Here is a 14,299-nt window from a genome sequence, read left to right as displayed (position 1 = left end):
CCTACAGAGAACCCTCCTAGGGCCTTCCAGGAGTCCTTCTGGCTGATCTTCCTTCAGTCTTCGAGAGTCTTCAAGCTTTATTTCCGACCCGGACAATTTTAGGGGTCTACATCAACCTGAATGCCCTTACTAGAAATGATATGCCCCAAAACTATACCCTGCTCAACCATGAAATGACATTTCTCAAAATTAAGAACAAGGTTAGTCTCAATGCATCTATTCAGAACTCTATCCAAACTATCCAAACATGCATCAAAAGAGGATCCATAAACAGTGAAATCATCCATAAACACCTCTATGAAATTTTCAAGAAAATCACTAAAAATGCTGAGCATGCACCGCTGGAATGTGCTAGGGGCATTGCATAGGCCAAAAGGCATCCTCCTATAGGCAAAAGTACCAAAAGGGCAGGTGAATGTGGTCTTTTCCTGATCCTCAGGAGCGATATGAATCTGAAAATAGCCAGAGAACCCATCAAGAAAACAGTAATGAGATTTACCTGCCAGACGCTCAAGCATCTGATCAATGAAGGGCAGAGGAAAATGATCCTTCCTTGTTGCTTGGTTGAGCCTTCGGTAGTCAATACAGACCCTCCAACTGTTTTGCACTCTAGTGGGGATGAGCTCATCCCTCTCATTCTTAACAACAGTGAGGCCTGTCTTCTTGGGGACCACTTGGACCGGACTCACCCATTGACTGTCTGAAATGGGATAGATGATCCCAGCTTGTAGAAGCTTGGTCACCTCTTTCTTCACAACTTCCAAAATGACAGGGTTGAGTCGCCTCTGGGGCTGTCTCACTGGTTTAGCTCCATCCTCCAATAATATCCTATGCATGCATGTGGATGGACTAATGCCAGGAATGTCTGCCAGGGTCCAACCAATTGCTTTCTTATGCTTTTTTAGAACTTGCAACAATTTCTCCTCTTGAACAACATCAAGGGAGGTGGAAATGATCACTGGCAGCTTCTCATGATCCTCCAAGTAAGCATACTTGAGGTTCTCTGGAAGAGGCTTCAACTTTGGTGTGGGTGCTGGCTGAACATCAGAAGGAACCAAAGAAGGGAGAAGTGGCTCCGCAGCCTGTACCTCAACCTGTAAGTCAGATTCTTTTGTACTTCCTGCAACATGGTTAGTGCATTCTGACTGTATAAAATCAAGAGCAAGAGGTACAGCACCCAAAGTGTAAAATTCAGATGCCTCATAATCAGTTTCACATTCAGATTGATATTCAGATTCAGACTCAGACTCAATGCATGGAAGACAGCTATGCAAATCAAGTGAAAATGAATGCTTCTTAGCATGAGAAGAATCAAAATCATGAATATGCTCATCAACTAGATCATCAATCAATTCAGCACGAAAAACAGAATGAGCTTCAGAAGGAAATTTCATGGCATCCAAAATATTAAAATGAACAACAATATCACTAAATTCCGTAGACAAGGTGCCAGCATAAACATCAATCTTGGTCCGGGCTATTTTAAAAAATGGTCTACCCAAAATGATTGGGGCAGAACCATGGGAGAATCCCTCCTCCATATCAAGAACATAGAAATCAGCGGGAAAAATTAGTTCACCAACCCGAACCAAGACATCCTCTATAAAACTTGTGGGGTGAGCAACACTCCTATTGGCCAACTGAATGACCACACCCGTAGGTTGCAAAGTGCCAAGAGACAAAGAATTAAAAATAGACAGAGGGATGACATTAATTGAAGCTCCTAAATCAAGCATGGCATTTTCGAATTTATTGTTACCAATAATGCAAGGTACACAAAATGTACCTGGGTCCTTACACTTCTCAGGAATATGTGGAATAGATTTACCTATGAGTGCTGAGACGTTTCTTCCCATGCTGATTCGTTCATTGCCCTTCAGCTTCCTCTTGTGGGTGCACAAGTCTTTCAGGAACTTAGAATATCTGGGAATTTGCTTGATGGCATCTAGCAAAGGTATGTTCACCTCCACCTTCCTGAAAGTCTCCAAGATCTCCTTATCAACCTCCTCCATCTTTTTTCTTGGAATTGATTTTGGTGGAAATGGAAGAGGGATAGGAGGCTGATGTAGATCATCACTGTGTGCACTGGAAGAAGGTCCACCTGCATGAAAATTTTTGCTACTACTTGTATGGCCCTCTTTCTCAACTGTAGGCTCAGGTGGGGGTACAACAGCTGTAGGTGGTGCTGGTATGTCAATTTGTTTGCCAGACCTCAAGGTGATGGCACTCACATTTTTCGGATTCTGCACAGTCTGTGAAGGTAGCTTGTCTGAATTTTGGGACTGTGCCTGATTGAGCTGAGTTGCCATCTGACCCATCTGATTTGTCAAACTCTGTATGGAAGCCCTGGTCTCTTGTTGGAACTGCATGTTTTGAAGAGTCATCTGCCTCACTAACTCCTCCAATGAAGGTTCAGAAGTAGAAGGTTGAGGAGCTGGTGGGGCTATAGGTGCAGGAGGAGGTCTCTGTTGAGGAGGTTGATATGTAGAACTTGAGGGATTATTCTGAAAAGGTGGTGGATTTTGATGCTATTGAGGGTTTCCCCACCTCAAGTTAGGATGATTCCTCCAACCAGGATTGTATTTATTGGAAGACAGATCATAATTATGTTGTTGCTGGTGTGGAGGTCTGTTGTTGTAAATGTTGGCAGCATATGCTTGTGGGGCATCAGGACCTGTAGAAGATTCTTGCAAGGAGGGACAAGCATCTGTTGGATGACCAATTGAAGTGCAGATGCCACATACTCTTGCTGGTGGTGGAGCTGATTTTTGATTTGCAGCCAGTTGTGAAACCAAGGTGGTGAGAGCATCAATCTTACTCTCCAGCTTCTTGTGTTCAGTGGAATCTGGGGCTACCACATCATGCACACCCCTCACAACTATGGCATCACTCCTCATATTGAATTGTTGTGAGTTGGACGCCATTTTTTCAATCAGCCCTCTAGCAGAAGCAGGTGTCATATCTCCTAAGGCTCCTCCACTAGCTGCATCAATCATGCTTCTATCCATCATGTTCAACCCCTCATAGAAATATTGCAATAATAACTGCTCAGAAATTTGATGGTGAGGGCAGCTAGCACACAGCCTCTTGAATCTTTCCCAGTACTCGTATAAGCTCTCCCCCATGAGTTGCCTAATTCCAGATATGTCTTTCCGGATTGCAGTGGTCCTGGATGCAGGGAAGAATTTTTCCAGGAACACTCTCTTCAAATCATTCCAACCTGTTATTGAACCAGGAGCCAGATAATACAACCAGTCCTTGGCAAGATCCTCCAATGAAAAAGGGAATGCCTTCAGGTAGATGTGATCTTCAGGGACATCAGGTGGCCTCATGGTGGAACAAACTATGTGGAACTCCTTGAGATGCTTGTGTGGATCCTCACCTGCACGACCATGAAACTTAGGCAACAAATGGATCAGTCCAGTTTTAAGCACAAAAGGAACATCTTCCTCAGGATATTGAATGCACAGACTCTCATATGTGAAATCAGGTGCAGCCATCTCCCTAAGTGTTCTCTCTTGAGGTCCATTATGTTCACCCATGTTTTCAGGTTGACTTGAATGAAGTTCAGTTGCAACACTTACACTATCACTAACACTATGACTATCACTATCATTATCTAAAGATGGAACTATATGCTCTCTAACTAACCTATGGAATGTTCTATCAATTTCAGGATCAAATGGATGCAAATAACCAGGGTTGCTCCTAGTCATGCACTACATGCAACACATGCATCAGGACACGTGAACAGTAGGGGTAAACTGGGAATTTCCATGAAAAGTCAGAAAATATCAAAACTAATGCACCAACATCACCCTAAAATCATAAGACACTACCACAAAAAAGTTGAGAACAAAATTCAAAACCTAACTATTTTTTAAAAATTATAGAAGTTTGGAAAAATAGTGAAATAAAACTTCAAAAATACAAAAGAAATAGTAAATGACGCTTTTTTGAAGATCTGGCTGGGACCACTCAGCGCTGCTGTGTGGGTTGGATAGATCTTTTTTTTCTACACAAAATGAAAAAAACGTTTGCCTAATTCCGATAACCAGAGCAAAAGTTATGACCCCTTGAAGTTTTGCTGAAAAAGTTTTTTTAAAAAATTGTATCTCCAAATTTTGACCAAACTATGTGCCCTAGCTATTTTTTACACAAAATATAGGTTGAAAGAAGTTCCCACAAAAAAAATCAGACAAAAATAACAAGTCTAGCTATCAAAAACAAAAATCACAATTAATTGGAAAATTTGGCACTATTCAGCACTATTCATGTGCACCAAATTGGACCAGATTTTGCACACTTGCACACCATTTTCCCACATTTTTGGAACCCGAACAGAGGAGTAGTAGGCAGCCAAAACAGAGCATGCCCAGCCGAAACAGAACACGCACCAAAACTGACCAGAAAACGCACCAAAAAACAGGGGAAAATGCACCAGATTTTTAGCCAACATGCACCAGATTTTGAGCCAAAATGCACCAGATTTTGAGCCACATGCACCACGAAATGCACCAAAATTGAAACTCAACACACACAACAATGATTCATCACACCAAATGGAATCAATATAATTGGTTAACAATGGGCTATCAAATGCAATAAAGATCAACTATGCCAAACACATGACAGCAAATACACCAAAACCAAATTCGAGTTACTGTTCCATTGGTTACTGTTCATCAAACTTAACAACATGAATTGAATTCTTCAGCTGGCTCACAAATAACATGCAATGACACACAAACGCAAGCACCAACTGATACACAAAGTTCATACAAAATTGAAACAGAAACTGATACACTAACACTGATACACTAATACACTAACACTGATACACTAATACATTACACACATAACATATCAGAGCTCTAAAAGACAAAACACACAACAGAACAAATAACACACAGCAACCGAAGATCCCCGGCAACGGCGCCAAATTTGATCGGAGCCGTATCCGGTCAAATAAATACAATTAAATGTAGTACTAGAAAGTGACTCCTAAGTCGTCTCCCAAGGACCGTCGTTTACTGTTAAAGGCTTAAACACACAGTAGGGGGGTTTGCCTTCAGGTTTTCAGTTCGTAACACAATAAAACGAAATAAAACAACAAGTAAAAATGGATTGGCTCCTTGTTCGAATTGTAACTCTTTTATCCCTGGTTCTCAAACATTACTCTATTAACCACTTAATCCTTGTTCCATCCGAGTTAACCAACTAAGCGAAGATTAACTCAAGATTTCCCTACACGAATTAAGCAAATGTATACAACATCAACCTCTTCACAGATTAAGCAACTGTGGCTTGGAGCACAGCCCATTAAGCATGGACAGAGAGGTTAAATGGAGAAGAACAAGCAGAACAGAGACATACAAACATACCCAACCTCAAAGAGAGATTACAATCCACAACAAGAACCCAACCCAGGGGTTTTTTAGCCTTCCATATTAAAATGAAAACAGAAAACAAAAATGCAAGGCATAGAAGGAAACGAAAATGACAATCTGTATTTCAAATGTAAAGGTTCAGTTCAGATACAAAATGCATATAAGAGGAGAAGAAGAGAGTAAAACGAAAAATGGCAGCTCCAGGAGAACAAAACGTGAAGCTAGGCTACAAGGGAGCAAAATGTCTGTCCAAAAATATGAAGGAGGCACTGTTCACGTGGTCACATCAGACCCCTCCTCTAGTGGCTGCCAAGTCAGCCCTAGCCTAAACCTAAAATGACTTAAAATGAGATTGGGCCCTAAAACAATTACATGTTTGACCCAATAACAATAAAATAGCCTAAAAACTAAAAATGAATGTTGAGGTGGAAAATGGTGCAGCATGACATGGCAGATGACGTGGCAGCTCCTCTTGAAGTCCAAAAATTAATTCCAAGCTCAATTAATTATTAAACTGCCCTGAAAATAAAAATATGGAATAATTAGATCCAGAAAATTCAAATTAGTTAAAATGTGAATTACCGGTCCAATTAAAGCCCAAATGGAAAACAGTGCATATAATCAACAATTAAGCGCAAATCAGAGATTAAAATAAGTACAGAAAGTTAAGAAAATAGGGGAAAATATTGACTCATCATTCTTCTAAAAGAGTTTTTACCTCAAAAGGTAGAGAAGTTTCCAAAGGAGATGTGGCAGTGCAAGTTAATGTTCCTCTACACATGAGGATATGAGAAGATGGTTCAATAAAGAGAGAAGTTTTGTGTAAAGGTTTTGATTGAAAACTCTCTTCTTGAACTATCTCTAGAGAGGGAACATTAATCTCTCTAGAATCCTCTTTTTCATCAATTTTTAGAAGTTTTTTTTTTTTCAACTTTTTTTTGTTTTCCTTTTTCTTGCTCACGTTTGACCTTCATTTGTACTTGATCTTCTATCACTTGTGAAGGTGATAAAGGATGAAGCACAAACTTTTTACCCTTATGTGTGAAAGTTATTTTATTAGTTAGGCCATCATGATGAGTTTGTTTATCAAATTGCCATGGCCTACCCAATAAATATATGACAAGCCTCCATAGGAACTACATCACATTTAACTTTATCTTGATAGTTCCCTATAGAAAACTCTACTTCCACTTGTTGGTTGACCACCATATCCCCATCATCATTAAGTCAATGAAGTTGATAAGGTTCTGGGTGGGGTGTGGTAGTCAATCCCAACTTCTCAACCATCCTAGTGCTACAACAATTGCACCAAGATCCACTATCCACTATGAGAGAACAAGCCTTGTTTGAAATGTTACATCTTGTATGAAAGATGTTCTCTCTTTGGGATTGTGTATCACTAGGTTGGTTATTGAGGACCCTTCTCATCATAAGAAGTTCCCCATTATAAGGATAAGTAACCTCACATGACTCTTCTTCACTTGCTTCTTCTTCATCCTCACTTGAAGATGAAGAAGTAGTAGCTTCATCATGGCTACTATAAATGTCTTGGCCCCTTAAAATCATCACTTTTTTGTTAGGGCATTGAGAAACAATGTGGCCTTTCCCAAGACACTTAAAGCATTTTATGTCACTAGACTTTGTGCTAGTGTGTGAAGTGTTTATTTTTTTTTATCTTTTTCTTTACCTTTGTCTAGATTTTTGGAGGTAAAAGTAGTCTTTTTTTCAAAATCATTTTTCTTACCCTCCCTCTTGTAGTTATCCTTAGAAAAAGAAGATGAGTAAGAGCTTGTTTGAAAACCTTTGCGTAAATTTTGTTGTTCAACCTTTATGCAAAGTTGAACCAAATCATCCAAATCCCTATAAGGGAGAAGCTCAACCTTATCTCTTATTTCATAGGTTAATCCACTCAAAAACCTAGCAATGGTAATATTTTCCTCTTCTCTAATGCCAGCCCTCATGATATACAACTCCGTCGTTTGTCTATATTCCTCCACAGTCATATTTTTTTGATGGAGTCTTTGGAGCTTGTTGATAAGCTCCCTAGTGTAGTAAGAGGGTATATGTCTCCTCCTCAAGGCACTCCTTAATTCATTCCAATATTGAATTGGAGGTTCATTATGGAGACGCCTATCTCTCACAAGAGAGGTCCACCAATACATGGCATGACCTTGGAAACTCAAAGTGGCTAGAGAAATTTTTCTTTCTTCACTCACTTGGTGGCAAGTGAAAATTTGTTCTACTTTCATTTCCCAGTCTAGGTAACCCTCCACATCATCTTTTCCATGAAAATAAGGGAGATCTACCCTAGATTCCCTTGTTTTGGAGGTCCTATGGATTCTCCTAGGAGGTGGTTGATAATGATCTCCTAAAGCTAGGCTATCATGCATTGATTCTCCTAGTGTGGAACTATGAACGTAGGAACTATGTTGACCATGATGATGTTTCCTTTTATCTTTCTCCTTTAATAAACGAATTTCCTCCTCCATTAGAGCTAATTGAGCTTCTTTTTCAAGTTTTTGTTGTAATTCTTGCTCTTTCCATATCTTTAGTGATCTTAATTCACGTGACAATTTAGTAAAACTTTTGTTGTCACTTGAATTAGTATCACTATGAGGAGTAGAAAATTCTTCCATTATAGGTGAAAGATTATTTTTTATGAATGAACTTTGAAAAGCAATTGTTTTTGTGCAAGGTTAAGACTAAGTACTTAAAGGATTATGTATACAAATTGAACTTTGGAGGGAGGTGAGCTACTAGGAGCCACTTAAAAACCAAGCCTCTTCAAGTAAAAATTACTAATCCCCTTTGTAGTTAATCTCTACCAAATTCTTTTTCAATGAAAATTGTTTTTGATGTTTTTGTGAACTATGAAATACTAGTCGTGAAAGCAAGTAAAACAAAGATTAAGCTTGAAATTAAACTATCTAACGTGTCCTAGGGTGAGAGCTTGAGAGATACCAAAGATCAATCAAGGACCACTCCCACCAATGCACTAACGAAAATTGAAAAACTAAGGAGAGATGGTTGTGTACCAAAGACACTCCCAAGACACTCCTTGAAATGGCCAATTACAAAGTATGAACAACAAAGAACAAGTGGCTGGAATGAAGAATTAAAAACAGCCACAAAGAATTAGTGATGAATTAGAGACCAAATTTGCAACAAAATTTCAAATAGGTAAGGAAAAATCGGTCACTAAAATCGGTCACTAATACTTATATATATATATATATATATATTTTTAAAATGCAAATACAATTCAAATTGAATCTCCTTCAATCTTCACGGTTTATTCCAGTCCAGCAGCCACAGCAATCCAGCCGATAAGGTGTTTATGGTTTGTGTTTAAGTAGTCAAAACCGAGAGTTCTCTAGCTTCCTTTCTCCTCCTTTCCTTAGGCTTCTTTTGATGACCCTTGTAGAACTAGCTTCTAGGAAGATAGGCTAGGTCAAACTTAGGCCACACTTTGATTAAATCAAATATAGGAACAACAAAGGATAGTCTGTAGACCCCTAAAATTGTCCGGGTCGGAAATAAAGCTTGAAGACTCTCGAAGACTGAAGGAAGATCAGCCAGAAGGACTCCTGGAAGGCCCTAGGAGGGTTCTCTGTAGGTCTAGAGGTCTTAGAATAGCTCAAAATAAGGAAGTGGAGGGAATGAAGCCCAATACGGCCGTACTGAACTTAATACGGCCGTATTGAAGCTTCAATACGGCCGCAGTGAACTCAATACGGCGTATTGAAGTTTCTGAAACTTCAATACGGCCGTACTGAAATCAATACGGCCGTATTGAAGCTTCAATACAGCCGTATTGAATTTAATACGGCCGTATTGAAATTTCTGAATTTCAATACGGCCGTATTGAACTCAATACGGCCGTATTGAAGTTCAAAAATTTCAATACGGCCGTATTGCTTCTGTAGGCCGTATTGCGCCTATTCCCTATAAATATGACGTCAATTGGACGTCATTCCACACTTTTTTACTCAGTTTTGACTCCCTCCTTGAGTATTCTGGGGTTTTTGAGCAGTGTTCTGCCCTAGAAATCTCTCTGGGAGTCGATCCGACGAAGTTCCGGAATTCCGAGCACTTAGCTTGGAGATTCGAACCTAGTCGAAGGGAAATCCTCCGGATTTCCATAGTCAAAAGTTTTTAGGAAGGAGCGAGCGAGCTTGTAGAGCGAGGGAACGCCAAAAAGCTTCCCAGTCTTACTCAATATATATAAAAGCACGCTTCAAGAGGTTTCTTCTTAAATCCTTCCTTTTACTGCTTTCTGTGTGCATATTTAAACTGTCATCATGTAGATAGTTAATTTATAATCGCTTATAATAAATAGGGGTAATTTAGTAATTTTACGCTATTATTTTAGAAATAATCTGTCATAGGGAACCCGAAAGGGGCGCTGTGGGGTGCTAACACCTTCCCCACGCGTAATCGACTCCCTTACCCAACTCTGGTTGTAATGGCCAAAGTTGATTTATAAAATCAATTGCCTTATCCCTTTTTCCAATGTTTTGAGTAAAACATTGGTGGCGACTCCACGAACCCTCCTTTTGCGAAAACCACTAATCCATAGAGGGTCCCGCTTGGGATTAATATGGATTGGTGAGACATTTAATAAATAAATTGGATAAGATCGACAAGGTCTCAGTTTGAGAATAAGTCTTTCTAATAATCCAATACATTTTCAAAACTAAATTAAAAGCGAGCTCGACCGTCTTCGCGACCGCCGAGGCCCGTTTGGGCCGGTGGCGACAGATGGCGACTCCACTGGGGAAGCTTCGAGAGTCAGTCCCATTTAGTGACAGATTGTTTTTAACAAATAATAGTTAAAAATTACTTCGTTACCCCTCACTTGTATGATAACATGTTTATCTATTTGGCTTTAATAACTGTTGTATTTTTAAATTTACGCAATTGTTTGGAATAAAAACTGCACACAAACCTTTGCACACAACAGTTCCCTCTATACCCGGGGGCATGAGTGATTAACCATAGGGAGTGGATGTTAGTACGGCCGGTTGTCGAATGGGTCTATAGGTGCCCGTAGACCGTTGTCGGAAAACATCACTCAAGGTGATAACCATGAACTTGAGTCCGACGGTGCGTTGGAGCTTTCCATCGACCTACGATGAGAGGAATTGGGTCCCTATAATGGGGGCACCTTGGGGGCCTTGGACTGGTGAGAACAGTTAGAACCTACCTTGAATATGCACCTTTCTGCAGGATACCCCTACCTCGTGATTCGCTCGTGACTGTTCGTGGATGAGTGAATTGTTTGTGTAAATGCTTATGTGCAATTGTTTGTGCATTAATAAATAACCTCGTGATAAGGTCTAAAGAATAATCCCCATGCATGAAAAAACCATGACATGAGAGGAAAGACCATGTGTGAAAATATAATAAAAGTGAGGAGCATGTACATCATTACCAATAAAGATATCATGCATCCTCATAAACCATGCATTCTAGGTTCACCAATACCTCTTGACATGAGTAAAAGAGACCCATAATTATCGAGATTCTCCGTTGAGGAGAGATCATAAGTCAAGGAGGGTAGTAACACTCTGTTTTAAAAAGGCAGCGCCTTAAAAATGGAGGGTTATCAAACTCATGTCAAGAGCGTATTCATGAATAAACTAATTAGATTAAAAAATTCATTTTAGAAAGTGGCTGGTCATCTCTCTGTCCTCACACGCAATCAAGAAAATGGAAGCGCTGGAGGAACAATATAAGAAGCTCACAACCGAGCTCTCACAGTTCAAGGAGCAAATGGCGCAAATGATGGAACTCATGCGTCACCACAACATACAAGGGGCTGAGCACAGTGACCATGAGTCCCATCATGTTGGAGGAAGAGTGGAACAAGAACTGAAAAGTGGGAAGCTAGCTAAACCTTCCCAATCATTTAAAGCTAAGAAGACCTTTGGGAAGAAGAAGGAGGGAGGAGTCAGTGCCATAACCATTTCCTCATCTTCCTCCACTTCGAAGTCAGGAAGATCGCAATTCACCCCTGTGAAGAAGTTTGATAAACTTCCGACCACCTACAGCGATCTCCTGCCGAAGCTAGTGGAAGCACGTCTTCTAGCTTACGTTCCACCAAAGAAGATGGATCCACCTTATCCCGAGTGGTACAAACCACAAGATAAATGCCTATACCACTCGGGGGCACCAGGGCATTCAACAGAGAACTGCCTAGCTCTCAAACACAAGGTCCAAAGCCTTATTGATGCCGGGTGGATCGCTTTTGATTCGACAGCGCCCGACGTGAGCAAGAATCCTCGGCCAAAGCAGGATTAGAGAGAAGAACAAGCCACGATAGGGCCCCTCCTTAATTTTTCATATTCTTCTTTTAGGGACTCATGATCAGTACCCGAGATCATGAGAACCTTTTCATGTAAATAAGGGTTTTACAGTTTTAATACATATCAATAAAGAGGCATTTTTCACATTACTCTCTTTTTTGTTCTTTTCTCTCTTTCCTCATTAGCATTAATAATTCTAAACCTAAACAGAACCAATAAAATAATTATGTCTGTAATTGTTCTCTCTGACCGGGATCCGAAGGTGAAAGGGTTGAGTTGGACAGTGATGAGGAGACCATTTCTCCGGATCTGCAAAGATTGCTAGATTAAGAAGCTCGTCAAGAGAAATTGGAGACTGTGAATTTGGGGCATGGCCGAGAGATAAAAGAGGTCAATATTGGGACCCATATCAGTGATGAAATAAGGACACATGTTTCCACTATGATTATAATAAAATCATTCTTCATTGCTTCTTTTCTTGCTTATAATAAAATTCTAAACCACATTATTTTTTAACCCTGTTTGAATAAACATGAATGAGGTTAAAATCATCTTAATAATAATAAACCCACATCATTCTCATGTGGAGGTGTGTGTGACAACTTGGAGCACCTTCCCTTGGCCTTGACAAGTGCCATCATGGATAAAAATAAATCCTTTAAAATAAAAGAAGCTCGGCAGAAAACTCAAAAAAGGGGACCGCGCAAAAATAAGAGCAAAAGACCCGCTAGGAATCCCACGAAAGGGTGACCTAGGCAAAAGTTAGGGTTACAAAAATAAACAAAAACAAAGGTCCGCTAAAACGCCACAAAAGGGTGTTTTAGGCAAAAAATAAGGACAATCAAAAAACAAAAGAAATCCATGATGGTACCATGAACCGAATTTAAAAAGAAAGGTTCAAGGGAAGCTATCCAAGTTGTCGAATCACGACACGACTTTTTAACTTCATAAATGTTTAATCAAACAAGCCTAAACACATAAGCCTACCTTGGCCATCCATTCTTACAAAATCCATTTTTCAAAAAAATAAAATAATCCCCTCTAAAACACAAACTTTTGAAAAATATACCCTTTCCTTCTTTTCTCTCTTGTCCCAAAAGATTTTAGAATAATCTAGTGGAAGCATGGAGAAATAAATCATCACTGATAATGGATCTAATCTGAACAACAAAATGGTGGAAGAACTGAGCCAAGAATTCAAGATCCAACACCACAACTCTTCCCCATATCGGCCAAAGATGAATGGAGCAGTCGAGGCAACCAAAAAGAACATCAAGAAAATAGTGTAAAAGATGGTTGTCTCATTTAAAGACTGACACGAGATATTACCCTTTGCTCTTCATGGTTATAGGACTTCAGGAGGCAGTTCTACCCGTCGAAGTCGAAAAACCTTATATAAGGGTAATCATGGAAGCAAAACTTTCCGAGGCAGAAAGGGTTCGAAGCCGATACGACCGGTTGAACCTTATCCAAGAGAAATGGCTGAACGCCATATGCCATGGTCAAGCCTATCAGAGGAAGATCAAAAAGGCTCTTGACAAGAAAGTCCACCCTCGAGTCTACCATGAGGGAGAGTTGGTAATGAAGAAATTACTACCAACTCAAAAGGACAAAATCGGAAAGTGTGCCCCAAATCATGGAGGACCATAAGTGATAAAACGAGTCTTCTCAGCAGGAGCATTAATCCTCACAGACACGAATGGAGAAGAACTTCGATACCCAGTCAACACTGACGTGGTAAAGAAGTATTATGCTTGAAGACGTTGCTTGCATAAGCCCGCTAGGATGAAAACCCGAAAAGGGCGTCCTAGGCAAAAATTAGGGAGAAATAAAAGCCCGCCAGTACAAGGGTACTAGGCAAAACAAAGGCAAAATTATCCCCGCTAGGATACGTCCTAGGCAAAAGTTAGGGGCAAAAGAATAAGATGTAAAAGCAAAGCAAGCAACGATCGCTTAAATCGAAAATCGAAAGGCGGTTCAAGTGATTATCTTCTAGAAGCAAGCGTCTTGCAGCATCTACACTCCTGGCTCAGGCCGAAGCAATTAGGGGAACGTAAAGAGCAACAATTACAGATATAATTGTTAAGCCCAATGTATATAGCCTACCCTGGCCAGCCATTCTTCAGAAACTTCCTTCTGTATATCTTTCTGTAAAAACACTTGTGAATATTAATAAAATATCCATTTGTTTCTTTTCTCTCTTGACCATGTGATTATGCCTCTAAATTGATGTTTCAAAAATTGTACGAAACTCTCTTAATAATCGGTCAAATAAAGAAAATTGGAGGGGTTCCTAAAATCCGTAATCTCCTGCATAAAAGGCTCACAAAAATATTCCCTCACGTCGATGACAGAAATTCCTCCAAGAAGAGGAGGATAGGGAGAGCCATTCATTTTTCTAAAAAGCGTTAATAAAATAATCAAACTTGCATTTGTGCATCACACACACATTAGTTGCACATTCAAAGACCTTATCATGAGGCAATTGCATAAAATAGAAAAATAGAAAAATTGCTTGTGTATGACAGCAGCAAGCAAAATGCAAAGATTCAGAAAATCAACAGCATCATACAGAATAACTGAGCCTGGAGAGGCTTGCCG

At 39.9% G+C, this 14,299-nt stretch overlaps 1 protein-coding gene across 1 annotated transcript; it reads right to left on the bottom strand.

The window, feature by feature from the left end:
* Positions 1–2,528: 2,528 nt before the first annotated feature.
* Positions 2,529–3,716, bottom strand: LOC145954885 (uncharacterized). Its single transcript, XM_083069571.1, has 2 exons — positions 3,473–3,716; positions 2,529–3,382 (listed from the first exon to the last, which is right to left on the bottom strand). The coding sequence occupies exons 1-2, from the start codon at positions 3,714–3,716 to the stop codon at positions 2,529–2,531; spliced, it is 1,098 nt and encodes a 365-aa protein (XP_082925697.1).
* Between the last annotated feature and the right edge of the window lie 10,583 nt (positions 3,717–14,299).

The sequence above is a fragment of the Cajanus cajan genome, chromosome 2 (assembly GCF_000230855.2).
Source record: "Cajanus cajan strain Asha chromosome 2, NIPB_CcT2T_4, whole genome shotgun sequence".
NCBI classification, from domain to species: domain Eukaryota; kingdom Viridiplantae; phylum Streptophyta; class Magnoliopsida; order Fabales; family Fabaceae; genus Cajanus; species Cajanus cajan.
The sequence above is the reverse complement of the archived record's forward strand: the minus strand, read 5'-3'. Positions and strand labels throughout refer to the sequence as shown.

Coding starts and splice junctions, on each gene's coding strand:
- LOC145954885 (XM_083069571.1), bottom strand. CDS start 3,716: ATGACTAGGAGCAACCCTGGTTATTTGCATCCATTTGATCCTGAAATT. Junction 3,383..3,472: donor ACCTGATTTCACATATGAGA/GTCTGTGCATTC, acceptor ATGGTCGTGCAG/GTGAGGATCCACACAAGCAT.